Source organism: Homarus americanus, unplaced genomic scaffold (genome assembly GCF_018991925.1).
Source record: "Homarus americanus isolate GMGI-L3 unplaced genomic scaffold, GMGI_Hamer_2.0 scaffold16022, whole genome shotgun sequence".
Classification (NCBI taxonomy): Eukaryota; Metazoa; Arthropoda; class Malacostraca; order Decapoda; family Nephropidae; genus Homarus; species Homarus americanus.
In genome coordinates, this window is record NW_024752245.1 from 620,850 (window position 1) to 640,000 (window position 19,151).

The 19,151-nt window shown below is 39.4% G+C and overlaps 1 protein-coding gene across 1 annotated transcript; it reads right to left on the reverse strand.

Annotated features, from left to right (window-relative positions):
- Window positions 1–719: 719 nt before the first annotated feature.
- On the reverse strand, window positions 720–14,479 carry LOC121855017 (keratinocyte proline-rich protein-like). Its single transcript, XM_042349853.1, has 2 exons — window positions 14,421–14,479; window positions 720–1,182 (listed from the first exon to the last, which is right to left on the reverse strand). Exons 1-2 carry the CDS (start codon window positions 14,477–14,479, stop codon window positions 720–722), a joined length of 522 nt encoding a protein of 173 aa, XP_042205787.1.
- Between the last annotated feature and the right edge of the window lie 4,672 nt (window positions 14,480–19,151).

Below are 19,151 nucleotides of genomic sequence, written 5' to 3' on the forward strand. Positions count from 1 at the left end.
TAATATCACACTTATTTTGTAAACGCCCCTCATTTGTACACACCACTTACCTGTAACATTCCCTTACCTGCACACACCCCTTACCTGTACACACCCCCTTACCTGCAAAACGCCCTTACCTGCACACACACCCTTACCTGTAGACACCCCTTACCTGTACACACCCCTTACCTGTGGACATCCCTCTCTCATGTTATTAATAGAGAAGTCGCACATATAACTTACAAGTTAGATGAGTTAACTAATGGCAAAGCACATGGCTAAGCTTAGGCTAAGAAGAAGAAATAGGTTAGGTTAGAAGAAGTTAGGCTTAGTTGTGTTAGTTAGGCTAGGTTGCTAGGTTAGGCTAGGTTAGGCCAGGTCAGGTCGATAAGGTTGTCAGTGGTCCATTTTCTTCAGCGTCTTCTCCGTGTCTTTTAAAATATATTATCTGTGTCAGAATTCCATGAGAATTTCCCAAGTCTCTGTCTCCAGTATCTGTAAAACGTGTCATTAACTGTTTACACAAGGAAGTGACCTGTTTTTGCACAGATGTGACGTAGGAGACCTCAAGACCCGGCGCACGATGAGCCTAGTAATCCAATTTCGAATTAAATTAAGCAAATTTTGATGACTCCAAGTTGTGTCAGAAATGTGGAGGCGAGGAGAGAAGGTGAGGAGAGTGGGAGGTGGGAGAGAGGGAGGCGAGGGTGAGTACAAGGTAGAGGCTTAAGGGAGGCTCAGGTGAAACAGAGGCTACAGGTGCACAGGTACGGCCTTGGGACAGGTACGGGTCTTTGGGACAGGTAATGGCCTTGGGGACAGGCATGCCTGGGGCAGGTACTGGTCTTGGGACAGGTACGGGTCTTGGGGACAGGTACGGGCCTTGGGGCAGGTACTGGTCTTGGGACAGGCATGGGTCTTGGGGACAGGTACTGGTCTTGGGACAGGTACGGGTCTTGGGACAGGTACTGGTCTTGGGACAGGTACGGGGTCTTGGGGGACAGGCATGGTCTTGGGGAAGGTGCATGGGCCCCACAGGTACGGGATGTAACAGGGTACGGGTCTTGGGGACAGGTACGGTCTTGGGACAGGTACGGGTCTTGGGACAGGTACGCCTTGGGGGCAGGTACTGGTCTTGGGACAGGTACGGGTCTTGGGACAGGTACGGGTCTTGGGACAGGTATACGATAAGGATAAAGCCTAGATAAGGTAACAACGACATAATTAAACCATAAAAATATAAAAATAAATAAAACTATTGATGGTTTGAGACGTTTAAACCATCATCCTTCGACAAGATATTTACAATAGATAATTCCTTATATGTAACTACCAATATTCACCTCATTACCAAACCACGTCATTCATCGAAGTAATTATAGCTCCCCACCAGCCAGAGAGTCATAGTTTCATCTTCCAGTACGCGGTCTATCACTAAAATACATAAGGTAACTTGGTAAATATATTTCCAACGTTACAAACATGATATGACCAATGGTTTAACTTCTTGTGGTGTCCATTGAACTCTCGGGTCAATAATAATAACGTCAATGATACTCAAATAGAAGGAGAAATTTTAGTAATTTGTTCTTCGTTTAAATTATATATCCCCCCCCTCCCTCACCACCCACCACCCCTTCATCCCTCACCCCTCCACACCCTCCCTGAGCCCCTTCCCACCCCTCACCCCCTACCTCGTGATGATAGATGCACTTAAGCTGAGAGTGGTTCAGAGTGACTCCAAAACACTCTTAAATCTTTTACGAAGGAAAGGAGACAAAGTTCTCTGGAGGTGACCCAAATCTTATTAGGTCTTGTTTCTGATTAGATTATGTTCAAAGAGGAAGAACGTAAGTCTGTTCTCCAAATGAGTCTTTTAAAGCTGTCTCAAACTTGTTCTGATCTCTGCTTTTTGGGTGATTGAGAGTTTGTTCAGAGGGCCACAAGGGTCTTTGGTCCTAATGTAAAGCTCTTTTGCAGGGAATGATAGGAGATTCGATAGGGTGCTTGAGAGCTTTTTATTTTGATGAGCAGTTTTTTTCTTAAAGATATACACGACAGTGATTTATTTTTCAGAATAAATTTGTTTTGTGAGTTTTTAATATCGTGTAATATTTTTTTTTTAATATTGTAATACGAAAAAAAAGTTTTTATAGGAAGTTGGTTTGAAATAAAAAAACTAGATTATAATAAAAAAAAAGATAGCACACAAAAACACAAAGACAGATGAACGAAAGACAAAGAAAGAGAGAAAGGAAAATTAGATAAATAGATAAGGAGAGAGAGAAAGAAATTATGTAATGAGAGAGAATGAGTGAAAGAAAGAAAGAAAACACCTAACTAAACAGTTCTCTCTAGAGGCTGTGTTAAGACCCTCCTAATACACCCAGAGCTCCTTCCTTCCTCCTTCCTTCCTTCCTTCCTTCCTTCTTCCTTCCTTCCTTCCTTCCTTCTTCCTTCCTTCCTTCCCTTCCTTCCTTCCTTCCTTCCTTCTTCCTGCCTGCCTGCCTGCCCGCCTGCCTGCCTGCCTGCCTTTCTTCCTCCTTCCTTCCTTCCTTCCTTCCTTCCTTCCTTCCTTCCTTCCTTCCTTCCTTCCTTCTTTCCTTCCTTCCTTCCTATCCTGTCAAACCCTCCCAAGCAGCTGGACCAAAATACACCACAGTTTTACGCCACGACGACTTACTTCCAAATGTCTCACACACACACACACACACACACACACACACACACACACACACACACACACACACACACACACACACACACACACGCACACTGGAGATTAGCATCAGGATTATTTATAAGGATTTTGATATATAATCGTTGTATTTAATTTGGTAGTCATTTATGGAGACCAGTTTGGGATGAACATTAGCGGCTGGTTAGGTTAGGTTAGGGTTAAGTTAGATACAATCATAACAGACCTAGGAAGAATGAGGGGGGTGGGGTGGGGGGGGGACATTAAAAAAACACCATTAACATACGTACAAACAAACACAATATAAGAACAAACACAAAACACAAATATATAGACAATAACAGGACAAAAAACTAAATTCCTTCAAATCACAAATACAAAACAAACACAAAAAAAAACACAAACAAACAAAACAAACACACACTCCCATAAAAACAACCAAACAAACAAAACACACAAATACAACAGATACACAGCGACAGTCCCGGAAATGAGGGCCCAGTTACCGGGAAATTTGTGTAGAGGATTGCGGTGTGATGCTGTTCCCTCCCCAATTACCTGTCCGGGCAGGTGTCAACCCTGTCAGGGAGGTATGAAGGTGAGGGGAGGTGGGAGGCCAGATCGTTGTTACATGTAAAAAAACAGACAGTGATAGTGATGAAACATGTTGATAGTGACATTACAGGTGTGATGGTGTTAAAACAGGTGTGATAGTGTTAAAACAGGTGTGATGGTGTTAAAACAGGTGTGATGGTGTTAAAACAGATGTCATAATGTTAAAACAAGTGTGATGGTGTTAAAACAGGTATATAAACAGTCCAATAATCCACACTGGTATATAAACGATATAAACTCACATATATGTAACCAAATGATGCCCAGTAAAGCTTCATTAACCAACAGCAGTAAAAGTTTCAGTCACTGTGATGAGATAGCTCGAAGCAACATGTGAAAGTTTGAAGCAAAAATTCGAGATTGTTTGAGTTTATCTCGCTGACCAGTTTAGAATAATTCATGAACCTGTATTTGTTGGGATGTTAAGGAACAGTTGTAAATAGTTCGTACCATGGATGTGAAGCAGTTTCGAATAGCGTGTTATTGTTATCCTAGCCAAGATATCCAATTCAGTAAACAATAAACAAAGACTCGAAATATTGCCCTTGGAGTTTTTGAAGCAGTGGTTCGAGATACCAACCAACGATATTTCGAGTTATTGAAGCAAAAATCACTCTTAACGTTATTCAGCCTCCCGAGTATTTAAATTAATGTTCCGAATATCAAACTTCATATATTTGGTGAAATGGTTCGATACATCAACCACTTTGGAGCTCTTTAAACAATGATTCGAAACTGTCTTTGAAATAATGACACAGGATATCAATCATCTTGGAGTAATGTCTCGAGATATTAATATTCTTGAAGCAATAACTCGAACTGTCATTTTCTTTTAAGTAATGTTTCTCAAGATATTAATTATCTTGAGGGAAAAGTTTGAGATTAATGAAACTCCGAGGCCAAGATATATCTCTCTCTCAGTTATAAGAGGAACAGTAAACGATAGAGGTTGTGTTTGAGGTTTGGTTCATGTGATGGAGAGACGTTGATGCAAGAGACACGTTAAGAGATAGAGAGACTTACTGACCATTAAAAGAGACATAGAGACCTACTGACAAAGAGACAATGGAGAAGAGAGTACACAAAATGGAAAGAAAAACAGAAATACACAGCAAGGAAACAGACAGAAAGACAGAACAAGATAAAAATAAAACAAAACAGAAAGACATCCAAAGGAGAAAACGAAACAAAAACGAATAAAACAAGAAAAAAAAATAATAAAATATCCAAAGAAAAGAAAGATTAAAAAGAAAAGATAAACACCCATGCTAAACAGATGCCCCCAAAAACACTAACCTTCCTCCCAACCTTCCCCCCCCCCCACCCCTTCATTCTTCCTCCCTACATCACCCTCCTCTCAACCCCCCCAGGTAATCTCTCCCACAGGATCCCCTTCAGGAACAATGTATAAGGAATTAAACATTATCCCATGAGTAACGAGACAGGGATGAGGGGTGAAGAGGAGGGTGTGTTAGGTACTGTTTTATTAAGGTGTCGATAGTCGTAGATATGTGGGTAATAATCTTTAGTACATGATGGACCTGTGTTATCTAGGGTGGTGGATGGGTGCTGAAATTTATTAAAGGCTGGAGCGATGGTTGTGATAATAATGATAATAAACAATAATAAACCTTATCATTTCGTTTAGGTAGAATTAATCTAAACTACCGAATAAATATTAAGATTTCTTTAATCTTACTGACTGTTCCCGCGCCTGTCTGGAATCTGATGCATTTTCCAATATTCTTTCGCCACAAATTGGTTTTTTTTTTACATAGATGTTATTGGGATTTTTTTGTGGTTTTGTTTTTCTTTAGTAATTATTCTATTTTATTTGTTTATTTGATTGTGTTTTTATTTATTTTCGATTTTTTCTCGTTTTTTTTCCGTTGGTTTTCGTTTTTCTTTTAGGTTATAAATGAAAATAAAAGCGAAAACTAACGTAAAAACGAAAGAAAAACAGAAAAACAAACACAAACAAAGACAAAAGCCTCTTAACCTTGTTCTTTTATTTCTCTCTTTCGCTTTTTGTTAAGTTTGTAATAGACTGATTTTCCTTTCAGTATATTCTTTCGGTTTGTATTTATTCTATTCTAATTTATTCCGTTCTATTCATTTTTCTCCCGTTTTATCCTAATCTAATATGTTTTATTTTTAAATTAGTGTTTTATTCAGATTTTTTATTTTAATGTAATTTTTTTTTTGGTTTATTCTATTTCACACACACACACACACACACACACACACACACACACACACACACACACACACACACACACACACACACACACACACACACACACACACACACACACACACACACACACACACACACACACACACACACACACACACACACACACACCTAACTCGTCTTGTGTACACTCCAGTAGATTCTCTCTGTCTTCCATCCTTCCCTTCCTCCTCCTACTCCCCTTTCTTCTCCCTTCCCTCTACTCCTCCCCCTCTTCCTCTCCTCCCACTCATACTCCTCCTCTCCCTCCCTTCTCCTCTCCCTCTCCTCCTCCTCCTACACCATCCTTGAAATCTCACTTTAAATTTACTCTAAAACGTTGTACATTTTAACCACTAATTCTTCTTCTCTGTATTAATGATCGTGTATATGTATCTAATTACCTGTATGGTACTGTATTAATGTATGGATGTATGTATGTATGATGGTTAGCTGTGTATGTTTCCTTCATTGTGTTAAGATTTCAATGTTTTCTCTCTGTCTCTTTTGTTTCTCAGTCTAATTAACTTATTGTGTCGTTCTCTTTGTCTGTCTATCTGTCTGTCTGTAGGTTTTTATCTGTTTTTTTCTTTTCCTCTATTTTTTCTGACTTTTCTTTCCTTTTTAATGTCACCTCTCTCTCTCTCTCTCTCTCTCTCTCTCTCTCTCTCTCTCTCTACACAGGTGTACACGGGAGGCGAGGTAGTGTTGCCATACACCTTTAAGTATATTTTCATTCCTGAGAGCTCGTGGGCAATCGATGTAGTGGCGCGTCACCTACTCGCCACCGTTACCTACTCGCCACCTTCATTTACTCGCCACCTTCATTTACTCGCCACTTTCAGCCACTCGCCACCTTCACCCACTCGCCACCGTCACTTACTCACCATCTTCATCCATTCACCACCTTCACCCACTTGCCACCGTCACCTACTCGCCACCGTCACCTACTCGCCACCTTGTATGGTTATGTTACACAGTGTTGTCACAACAGTGTGGTTTAAGCCAGCAGAACGACAGAAATATTGACGAATCTCTCTCTCTCTCTCTCTCTCTCTCTCTCTCTCTCTCTCTCTCTCTCTCTCTCTCTCTCTCTCAATAAAAAATCACCACACCAAACGTCACACAATAACAATATACAAACCCACGTCACAAAGCCCGTCACGCCGTCACTTCCGTAGCTGTCACACAACTACTTACAATAACATGAAATAAAATAAATTGAATTGAGGAAAAAACTCAATTGAAGGAAACAAACTGGGAAAAAAATAAGAGGACACTTGTTGCTAGGGAAAAAAATACGCGGAGGGGAAATATATTGTTGACTTGCCATTTAGAAGCGTTGGATAAAGCGTAAATGAAAGAGGGTGAGACTGTTGACAAATGAAGCATAGAAGTGGATCACATAGAGGAAATGAAACGTGGATGAGAGAAAATGAAATAAATCTTGAACGATACTTATGATAAATGAAACACAAGTGAAAGTGGATGAAGGTAAATAAATGAATAAATGGTGTAAGAGCAGAAACATTGGTGATGAAGACATACAGACAGACAGACAGACAGACAGACAGACAGACAGTATGAACTGACGGTAAAGACAGATGAACAGACGAACAGACAGACAGACAGACAGACAGACAGACAGATACGGATATGGTCAACACTGTCAAGATAAATGTAAACAAAGCGAGAAACCTAAAAAAATATAACAGGAGATAAGATAAGATAAGAGGCGAGGAATAAAAGAGAAGAGAGTTTAGTTAGTTTAAGCTACAGTAAGAGAGAAGGAAAGAGGAAGAGAAAGGAGGGAGATAAGGGGGGGAAGGAGGAGAAAGAAGAGGAAGAAAAGGAAAGAGGAGGAAGTGAAGGAGCAGAAAGAAGAGGAGGAAATGGAAGATAAGGAAGAAGAAGGAAGATAAGGGAGGTTAGGAAGAAGAGGAGGTAGGATAAATAAGAGGGAACAATAATAGAGGATGAAGGAACAAGAAGAGGCAAGAAGAAGGAAGATAAGAATAAAAGAAAGAAGGAACAAGAAGAGAGGAGGAAGAAAGAAGAAGGAAGATTAGGAACAAGAAGAAGAAAGGAAGAAAGGGGGAATGTGAAGAAAAAGGGGAAAGGGGAAGGAGAAGAAAGGAAGGGGGGAAGGGGGAAGAGGAGAGAGGGGCCAATAGACTACCATCCCTTGAGCGCATCTCTTTGAAACATATTCCCCAGCAGATAGCGGGGGTCGAAGCAGCCTCCTCCACTCCCTTGAATGACCTGCACCTTGCCTTCACGTCTCCTGGTGGTAGTGGTGGTAGTAGTAGTGGTAGGGGTGGTGGTGGTGGTGATAGTGGTGGTGGTGGTGGTAGTGGTGGTGGTGGTGGTGGTGAATGTCGCTTGATGAGAGAGAAGGGAGAGGAGGAGAGGTGATGATGAGGTGAAAAGGATAGAGATGAATTAATAACAAACTAACACAAATGACAGGAAATAAAAAGAAAGGATGAGAGAAGAGAGAAGAGAGAGGAGGAGGAAGGGAAGTGGAGGAGAAGAGAGAATAAATGAATATAATAGAGACCTCAGCCCACTTACCACCCTCCCGAGACCACATCCCAACCTCAGAATTTACACATATCAAACGTCATGTATACAGTGTGAGATATACATATACATACACAGTAAACACCTCCATTTAACGGACATCAATCTATCGAGTATAATTCGTTATATGGAGGTATCATAAATCTAACGAATCTCGATATAAAGGACTGTACGATGTTATATAGTTCATTATACAAAGATCACACAGGTGTAAGTACTTAATGTAAATACACTATTATATTTACAGCATTAACATTTTTAAGCAACAGGTGTGTGAGGTGTTAAATATGCAACAGGTGTGAAGTATTAATTAGTACGAGGAGTTTTATGCCTTAGGTGAAGATTTTTGAGAATTTTTATTTTTTTTTTTATTTTTTTTTTATTTGAATTATTTTTATCTTTATTTTTTCAAAGACAACTGTGTGGTCTTCCTTCCCCCAGGCTGACGACAACTCCCTCGGGCTTAAGTGAAATTTGATATGTGGAAAGATGTGATGTTTTTAGACTAGGAATTATTGATTCTCTCTCTCTCTCTCTCTCTCTCTCTCTCTCTCTCTCTCTCGAATATATTTATCTTGGGTTCAATATTAAAATTTCTTTCACAATGCCTTTAGGAGAGTTCTTATCCCTCGTTACTACCAACAACATCACTATTACTACCACCAAACAATACCACCACCACTACCCACCACCACTACTACCCCTACTATCACCCCACCACCACTATCCACCACTACTACCACCACCACTCACCCACCTACCATCACCCCCACCACCACCATCCACCACTACTACTACCACCACTACCCACCCCTACCATCACCCCCCACCCACCACTACCCACCCCTCACTACTACTACCACCACTACCCACCCCTACTATCACCCCCCACCACCACTACCCACCACCTACTACCACCACCACTACCCACCTCTACTCATCACCCCCACCACGACTACCCACACAATTTCACCACCACTACTCCACCCCTACTATCACCCCCACCACCACTACTACCACCACTACCCACCCCTACTATCACCCCCACCACCACTACTACCACCACTACTACCACCACTACCACCCCTACTCGTATCTAGCTATAGAGAATACCACTACAGCATCGCGATTCCAAACATCAATGCTTATAATCTTGGCTATACTTTCAAAAACTTTTCACCTTTTGTAGATAATTTTATTTGGTTGGCATTTGAAGATTCTAGAACACAGATACATATTGATCACCTCAGGTAATTAGTAAAGTATTTATGGTAATTAATTATCGTGTTATTAGAGTGGCAAGTCTCCATTAGTAGATTAGATATTAAGTTGGGGTGTTTATTGAAGGTAAATCTACAGGTAATGAGATGGACCAACACACCTGGGAGGTAGATGATTATGGTGGTACAGGTTATTGTGATCTATAATGAAGTTAATATTTGTTTTTTGTACTTTTTTGTTTTCTTTCTTTCTTTCTTTCTTTCTTTCTTTCACCTCCTTTGTTCCCTATCTTCTCTCTCTCCTTCTTTTTTTCTTTCTTTCCCCCCTCCCCACACAACAGGCAGTGACACCAATCCTAAAATCTTTCTGTGCCTGGATCTTGTAAGAGAGAGAGAGAGAGAGAGAGAGAGAGAGAGAGAGAGAGAGAGAGAGAGAGAGAGAGAGAGAGAGATTATAATATAACACAGTTTTAGTCGTCAGTAACACAGAGACGTCACAGATAACTCCTGATGTAACCCGTCCTGGTCCTGTTCATCACCGGTTCAATTCAGGATATTCATGGAAAGTTTCTTTTGTCGCATTATTATTATTATTATTATTATTATTATTATTATTATTATTATTATTATTATTATTATTATTATTATTATTATTAGTGTGTGTGTGTGTGTGTGTGTGTGTGTGTGTGTGTGTGAGGCAAAAATGACAGTAAACCAAATACAGGTACTTGTGTATGCTAATTTTGTATGAAGGTTAGGTTAGGTTAGGTTAATTCAGCGTTTAAATACAGAAGTGAGATGTAACAACGTTTATAGAAGACAATCCTCTAATACACATTAACATAAATTATTAACTGATATTGCTTTCTTTTCCTTCTCTCTCCTCCACTCTTCCTTTTTCTCTTTCTCTCCCTCCTCTCTTTCTTCCAGCCGTTATTCCCCTTCTCCATCACCTCCTTCATCCACGTATTCTTCTATCTCTCTCCTCTCGATATTTTCCTCAGTCTCCCCACATTTTCTCTCACTTCCTCATATTACCCCTCATCCTCGGTTCCTCCTCTCCCATCATCTTTCCTTCCCCTTATTCTTCCCTTCATCTGTTTTCTCTCATTATCTTTTTCCTCCTCATTTTTTCTCTCTTAATCATATTCTGTTTCCTTGTTTCTCTCCTTCTCTCCATCATCTCTTCCCTCTCGCCTTCATCTTTATTATCTCCACTACCTCTTCCTTTCCTCTTCATCTCTCCCCTCTCTCCCCCTCACTTCTCACTGTCTCCCCTTGTCCCTCTCTCCCCTCTCACATGGCCTTTCCTCAATCCCTCACAGAATAACATCACGTAATTGGCTGAGAGGGATCATGACCATCCACCAATCACAGTCGTCATCCTTCATCTCTCTAGAGTCCGGTTATCCCTTGATGATGATGATGATGATGATGATGATGATGATGAAGGTGATGATGACGATAATATGTATAAATAACTAGACTAATAAATAATAACGTTTTTTTTTCTATTTCAGTCTCGAGTTTTGATAGAAAGTGGAGTGAGGAAACACCTGTGAGGACACGCAGGTAAAACACCTGTCATGTCACCTGTGGAGAATATTTAGATGAGAAAATATACGCAGGATAAATTGTAACATGGTATCATTCTAACTACGAGCGTGAATCTATAGCATCAAACTCAAATGCAATATAAAACGCGAATGGTCATCAATATACTGAATATATATCAAATAAATCTTTAATGTATCAATGTCACCCTGCAGGTCGTATTTAGATATCACTCTAACCAAGGACTCAAAATAGACACGAGTACAAAATCAAGATAACATCGGCCATCACCTCCCAACACAGAGTCCCAGGGTGAAAATACTCGTTGCCTGCCTCTCTTCCTCCCTCCCGCCCGCCCACCCACCCTCCCGCCTCTGTGTGTGTGGGAGAGGACCTGGCGGCGACGAGACGAACTACTAAAATACAACTTTATTTAAATTCAAGACGAAATTTCATAAGTTACGTGTGGAAGAGGACAATGATCAATGGTTAATGTGATAATTGAAGGAAAAAAAGAATTAATAGTGGATATGAATATAACAGAAGAGTGAGAATAAACAGATTGGGAGAAAATATAAAGTTTTTGTAATATTTCATGAGTCTACCTATAAAAGTGACTATATTCATTCTTAAAATAGAAAAAAAAATCGCAAAACAGAACAATATCTAACATTGTGAAAAATCTTAAAAGTTGGTGAAAATAGCATGACATCGTAAAGTGTGACGTGAATAACAAAGTGTCGTGACCTGATTTGGGGAAGGGGGGGGGGGGGATATTAAAGCCACTAAGCTGTTACCACCTGTTTAAACGTGACCTCTTACCACCCCATTCCACCCACACCTCCCAAGGGTCATAGACTCTGCTTTCAGAATTGCCTTCAAATCACTCAAATGGATTAATTTTATTTCTCAAGGGGATTAGTTTCTGAATCTTCCCAGTGTTTGTCAAGTCGTCTCATTAAGTCTACATCTATTTCTACAAGACACTCATCACCGCTTCAGCTATTTAAGAAAACTACAACACAACTACAAGTAATCAACAAGTACCATTAATCTTCATATTTAGTATTATAAATAGTTAATAGTGAACCAGTCTGAGATTTCAACATCATTTTAATTAGTGAAAGGTAAAATAAATATCCTCTTCAGTCATACTCCCTTGATGTCGGGTTAGTGTGGTGACCAACGAGCAGCAACGAGGGTTATTTATCATCTCTGTAACAAGGAATCAGGTCCTACTTAACCCACAAGTCTTAACCCATCACAAGCATCAAGGCTTTTATGGCGGCTACAAGTAATTAAATTCTATTACAATATCTACGACATATTAAAACTGACCTTAAAACAACAGCAATAAAAAAAAACAACATTCGTATCTCGTTATCTCTTTCATGTTTTGTGTTTTTTTTATTCACGTAGTTATCTGCGTCGTGTGATAAGATAAATGTGTTTGTGTTAAAGATTATACCCCGTGGATTGAATTCAGTTTATTTACAGCTATGCAGTGATCTATGCACAAAGTCACCCACTGGAAGTTATCGTAAAGAACAAGGAATTTAGATTTGTGTTATATGCCACAAGTGATTGACAGGAACACGTAACAATATATATTTTTTTGTGTGTGTGAAATAATTGGAAAAAAAGACGAAGTTAGAAAGTATCATTTATAGATCTGAATAAGTGACTTTTATGAAGGTTTTAAAACTTTCTTAAGAGGAACGACATTAAAGAAAAATTATAAAGTATAATCCTATGATTTCTGGAGAGTTATGAGTTGATGCTGCTTCTGTATGTGACGAGAATTCTCCTGATTCAAGGGTGGGGGGGAGTGAACGCCCATTACTATACCGTCAGGACCATTGGATAAGTCTTGAAGTCATCCACGAAAAGACGTCTAATCAATCACATACTTCTAGGTAACACGAGTTTATTGATATTTTAAAAGTTTGTTATATAATATCTGGACATTCTCTTTCATCAATGACGTAGACTACCTGAGAATATTTTGTTATTTTCAATGATATTATGAGTTCTCCTCAGTGCGATAAGAGGTGGGTAAAGTTCATATTTATATCTTCAACACCACAACACACTAAGCCTTCGATAGGTTGCGGGCAGTACATTAGTAGCTGTCTGGGATGACGGTGATGTGAGGTGTTGTGTGTGTGTGTGTCCAGTAAAGACGACCAGACAATGAGGTGAGATGACAGTAAAGAAATTGTAAACATTCTCTTCAGACACTTACACTGCTGACGTCGCTTACAGCCGGGAATAAACTCACAATTGATAAAAACATATAATCTATCCAAAATAGAATGCAAGAGAAAATTATATACATGTCTGAGATAAGCAAACAATAGAAAAACACTTGAAAGTTAATCTAAAATTTGATATTGTTGACAAAAAGTAGTGGAGTACTTTGATAATAATAACTTTGGTGTAACTTTGGAGAAAATACAACTGTGACTGAAATATTATAGAAATTGAAAAAGATTAAATTGATTGATCTTGGCTGTTATTATGTACAAATACCCTTTAAAAATATAGTTAAAAAAAGGTCGTAGTGTTATGAAATAGAGATAAAACGCTGTTGAAGTTTAATGATTTATGTGATGATGACATATTGAAATAATTTATAGTTATACTTAAAAAAAAATTAAACTCAGGACATTGAAAATAGTCATGACATTTTAGCCACCCCAAAAAAAAATTATTTCAATATAATCTCAAAAATAAACCGATTCATTTAAGGGATTCATTAAACCTTCTAAGAAAATAAGAAGAAAAACAGACTTGAGAAATTTGATGAAGAATTGGTGAGAGTTAAAAGAAATTAGAGAGTGATAAATTTCTTAGTTTTATTTACAAACGAGTGAACGAAACAGTGACACAATGGATACGTGCTCAGGAACCAAGCTGAACGGACGGACCTTACGCCGGAAACCGAAGCTGATGAGATCCGAGAATGTGTTTGACCACAGCTCCGGGTGGGACTCTATCATCAGGGAGTCGCTCCTTCAGATTGCCTGGCCTATCTCAGCTAGTCTCAGCACTGAGGACTCCCTCTACATCAGGGCTGCCGGAGGACACTTGGGTATCAGGTAAGTGATGAGACACACAGATAAGAGATGATTGGTGTGTGTGTGTGTGTAGGACTGTTGTTTGGCTGTAAGGTAAGTGTTGACAGACTTTAATGATCTTGGTGTAGTTATTTAAGTTGTCTGTATAAACCTTATTGTTTATTCACTTGTTCTGTTATTCATTATGTGTATCCCATTGAGACAGACATTATTTTATATCTTTCTTTACCAATTATTTTCTTCATATCCGTAAAAAAAAATCTTTCTCCAACTATTACAAGCAAATGTTAGATAGTTTCCTCGCGTCACCTCAAAGAAGACCATTTTAGGAAACGTTTTCTTCATTGGCGAGGGAAAACGTTTCTCCAATGTTTGTTTACCTGCGAGACTCTACCGCCTACCTTACTTAACAACGTCTTACATACCTCTTTAATTTATTTCCGCCTGTCACTCACCTTTCACAGTTCTCAATGCCCTCCTCCTCCTCCCTCGATGGGTCGCTACTGATACGCATCTCGGCTCCATAACTGCGTGTACTGGGGCCTTGGTGGGGGGGGGGGGCGTATGAGGGGTGAAGATGGTGCTGGTAGCGGGATGATGGTGGTGGTAGTGGTGGTGGTAGCGTGGTGGAGGAGTGGAATAATTGTGGTCGGAGTTATGAAATTACTAACGGCGTGATGGTGTTAATGGTAATGTGGAGTGATGGTGTTGTGATGGTGCAGTGATGGGATGGTGATGTGATATTGAGGGTATGGTGTTGTGGTGGCGGGACTGATAGAGGGAGGGGAAGGGGAGGGGGAGGGGAGGGGAGATAATCTTTAATATACCGTGTGGGAGAAGCTTCAATAACCAACCTGTAGAAGACGACGACGAGGACGAAGAAGAAGACAAAAGATGTGTAGCCAAATTATCATCGGAAGAAAAATTCAAGATAAATTTCGGGAGATTTTGTCGGTGAAGAGTCCGTGATTTTGTGAATTTCTGTGGCGATGATCTCAGAAGTTGGACAGTTTTCCCGGGAAATTTGGCAGATATTTTGTGAGTTTCGTTAGTAAATGGTGAATAATTCTTAAAGTTTGGATAAGGAAAATGGTTAATAATGGAGAGAGAGAGAGAGAGAGAGAGAGAGAGAGTTTAAAGAAGGGATATTTTCAAGTCGTCCTTCTTCTTGATCTGAGGACGGGTCAAATATGTACTATGTGAAGGGTAAGATGTTGAAGCTCGTCCTTGAATACTACTGTGAAAGATCGTGTCTAAAACTATACAAATTTGGGTGGAATTTCTTATGAACATGTTGAATTGTTAGAAGGACTTCCTCTTCAATGCTAACCTGACCTAGCCTAAACTAACCTAGCCTAACCTAACCTAGCCTAACCTAATCTAACAACCTAACCTAACCTGAACATTTTGATAGTTGAAGGTTTAAGAGAATATGAGCCATGGCAACAAATTCACCGTGTGCTCAATATCAGCTAATTTTATATTTATTTATATATGAATACATACATACATATATACATACATACATACATACATACATACATACATACATACATACATACATACAAATTTATTCTATATGTATATGTATATTCCGGTGTTGTTATTTTTATACTGGACCATAAGTAGAAAATTTAATCTGTCAGTTGGAAAATTAAATTAATCTAAAAAATGTAATTTCATATGAATATTGCAATTATACAGTAACAAATAATATATAGATTTGCATATATAGAAAATTGACGATATATTTTTTTTTAACATGAATTAAACCGAAAAGTTGTAGAGTATTTTCTGAAGGTTAAAATATATAGTGTGGGGAAATTTAATCTCAAGGTGTGAAGAGAATTAATTAAAAACTAGTTGTAGGTGTGTTTGTCGACTCACCATAACAAAGACATAACAAACAAACAAACACAAATTAACTTAGATATAAAAGAACGGAAGAAAGTGAATTGTTATAACAGGAAGTAATAAAATTATACTTTATATGGAGTAGTAAAATTTGAAACGACTTCAGGTTATCATTTTTGAGACAGACCTGGATTTTATTGTGAGTAGTTTCCCTCCATCTTGGTAGAGACTGGTGGGAAGGGGTCATCTCAGGTGTGTGGGAGGGAGAGAGAGGGGGTCATCTCAGGTGTGTGGGAGGGAGAGGGAAGGGGTCATCTCAGGTGTGTGGGAGGGAGAGAGGGGCATCTCAGGTGTGTGGGAGGGAGAGGGGAGGGGGGGTCATCTCAGGTGTGGGAGGGGAGGTGTGGGAGGAGAGAGAGATGAGGTCATCTCTCAGGTGTGTGGGAGGGGAGAAGGTGGGAGGGGTGGAGGGGGTCATCTCAGGTGTGGGGAGAGAGGGAGGGGGTCATCACAGGTGTGTGGGTGGGAGTGGGAGGGGAGGGGGGAACGGCAGGTGTATGAATGGATTACCTTGAGTTAATAAATAAACAAAATCATTAATATCTCCCTTGAACCGATATTCTTAATGTTATTGTGACTCATATAGATAAATTATACGAGGGAGCAATTAAACCTGCAGAAGGCGACGAAGAAGGAGGAAGAGGAGATTAATTTGACGAGGACATTCAATCAAGATGTAATTATTATCAAGTCGTAAGTGAAGAGAAGACCGGTAGGATTAAGTTTAAAAGTGGAGTAAAACTTTTGCGAGGATCTGGAGCCGTAGAGAAACGAAGTAAGGTTATGTGACAGTAAAATGTGTAACCTAACCTAACCTAACCTAACCTAACCTTAACCTTAACCTAGCCTAACCTAACCTAACCTAACCTAACCTAACCTAACCTGGTCTTCCTATCACCAATTCATTTTTATAATGTGGGAACGAGGCATTTCCAAGCTTCCTGTTAGGTATGGCAAGGCAACAGGGTCATTCATTAGTTCTTGGGGGAATTAAAATTTATTCTCTTATCCGGTAGAAAAAATAATCGAAACAGACATTTAATTAGAATTTCTTATGAGTATATACTTATGTGGAGTTGTGGAGGGAGGTGTCTCAGGTGTCTCAGGTGTCTCAGGTGTCTCAGGTGACGGGGGGTCGTACACTGTTACCAACCTCTGTTCAGGCTCTCAAAAATACTGATTTTAAATAACCTGAAATTTTCTTCTAACTGGTGATGTGAGAATGTGTTTAACTGATCCATTTAAGCAACGATACAAATATTTTGGTCAAAGTAGAATTAACCTTTCTTAAGGACGATGATTTAACCATTTGAAGAAGCTCGTAAGCGTCAAGCCTCATATTACGCTCTTAAGCTTCAGGTTTCATAAAGCTTCCCCTTCATATTACGCTCGTAAAGCTTCAAACATTTATTATTGACCCTATATTATAAATTTACTATATCAAGGAAGATCATATAAAGACGCACATAACATAAAAGCTTGAGCTGAATGACTTTACTCCTGTCAGTGTTACCAACCATTCACTCCTGTCAGTGTTACCAACCATTCACTCCTGTCAGTGTTACCAACCATTCACTCCTGTCAGTGTTACCAACCATTCACTCCTGTCAGTGTTACCAACCATTCACTCCTGTCAGTGTTACCAACCATTCACTCCTGTCAGTGTTACCAACCATTCACTCCTGTCAGTGTTACCAACCATTCACTCCTGTCATATGAATTTACGAACCTTGGGTCGTTTCCTCAAAGTAGTGAAACAGTGAAGCATCATAAAGAAAAATATACAGAGGGACTCACACTTAGAAGAGTAAATATATATAAGACTACAGCAAATATTATGGTTCTATCTGTATCGATGTATTGTCTTATACAGGTGTTACTGAATCATTAATTACAGGTAGGTCGTGTCCTTCTATCTTAATTAATCTTAACACCTGCTGGTTTTGTTACATCATCTCCGTTTATCTTTGTATTACTTAATGTGTTTCTTAAATTACTTTCATTAATATAATATAAGAAACTACGCCATCTGTTGACACCCGGGAGATATTATAACACCTCAATTAGTAACACCTTTAGCTAACCGTGAGAAGATAAACAAAATAAAGTAAAAATACTCAGGTGTTATTGTACCTGTCAACAGCATCCATTCACCGTAAAGACATGGAAAACTCGTCTCTCCTATAGAGCTTATGAAGGAGCAGTATAGACAAGAGAAACAACAGAGGAGCGTCAACACCACTGCCATCTATTGAGCGTCGGGGGAACTAAAGAGGAGCGTCAACACCACTGCCATCTATTGAGCGTCGGGGGAACTAGACTATGAGACGCAGCAGCGCCCCTTCCTCGCTCCCCGCTGCTGCCATCACGGTTTCCACTCTTTTCTTGTTTACGCCGCGACGCACATTTCTCGCCGCCGTCTCTGTTAAAATGAGAGATAAAAAAAATGAGTCTTTGTATCTCTCTCCCTCTTTACACAACTCTCAACTCTTCTTCTGACTCTACTTAATCTTTCAGCTGGGGATTTTTATTGCCCTCGATGCTCTAAATTATGAAAGGAGTAACTTGAGACGCTGAGAGAGATATACGAGTCCAAGAGACGCTGAGAGAGATATACAAGTCCAAGAGACGCTGAGAGAGATACACACACATCATCTCTTATCTCGTAACTTGTGATTCATAAATACATGTGGTTGACTTAATTTACTATACTGTAGATAAACTAACTCGTTCATTCTTTAGTTTTATATAGAGAAAAAAACTACATACTCATCTCATTGAAATTATCATCAAATTACCATAAACATGTATAATTAAACTAATTATACATGAGGATAATAACCAATGATTATACAACTCTTTAAGCGATATTCAATTACAGAGGATGTATAACGTGTACCTTTAGCTTGTCATTAATAACATAGCACACCTGTCGTAAATATTGACAGGTGCAATTAGACAGTAATGGTAGGAAGGATCTGTCACCTCTACCTGTCCCTCAAGTACAGGATTAGTTTGATTAATTAATTAGTGGAATTGTGTAATGAGGTTGTAATGACTGGGGCCTCAAGGTACGCGGTGTACATGGTGAGAGAGAGAGAGAGAGGTGATAAAAGGTAGCAATTTTATATTTTATCTCCGTCTTTATCATCTTCTTCCATTTACCACAAGTGTTTTATAATCAGAGTGTACTTTATAAACACTTATACAGGGACCAATCACCCAGACACACACACACAACTCAACACTCACACCCACACACTCAACACTCA

Bases quoted from the DNA above. Each gene is read 5' to 3' on its own strand.
- LOC121855017 (XM_042349853.1), bottom strand. From the start codon at position 14,479: ATGCGTATCAGTAGCGACCCATCGAGGGAGGAGGAGGAGGGCATTGAG. The intron at 1,183-14,420 runs GTGAGTGACAGG...TACCTTATCTAG, and splicing joins GGCATTGAGAACTGTGAAAG to GCTTTATCCTTATCGTATAC.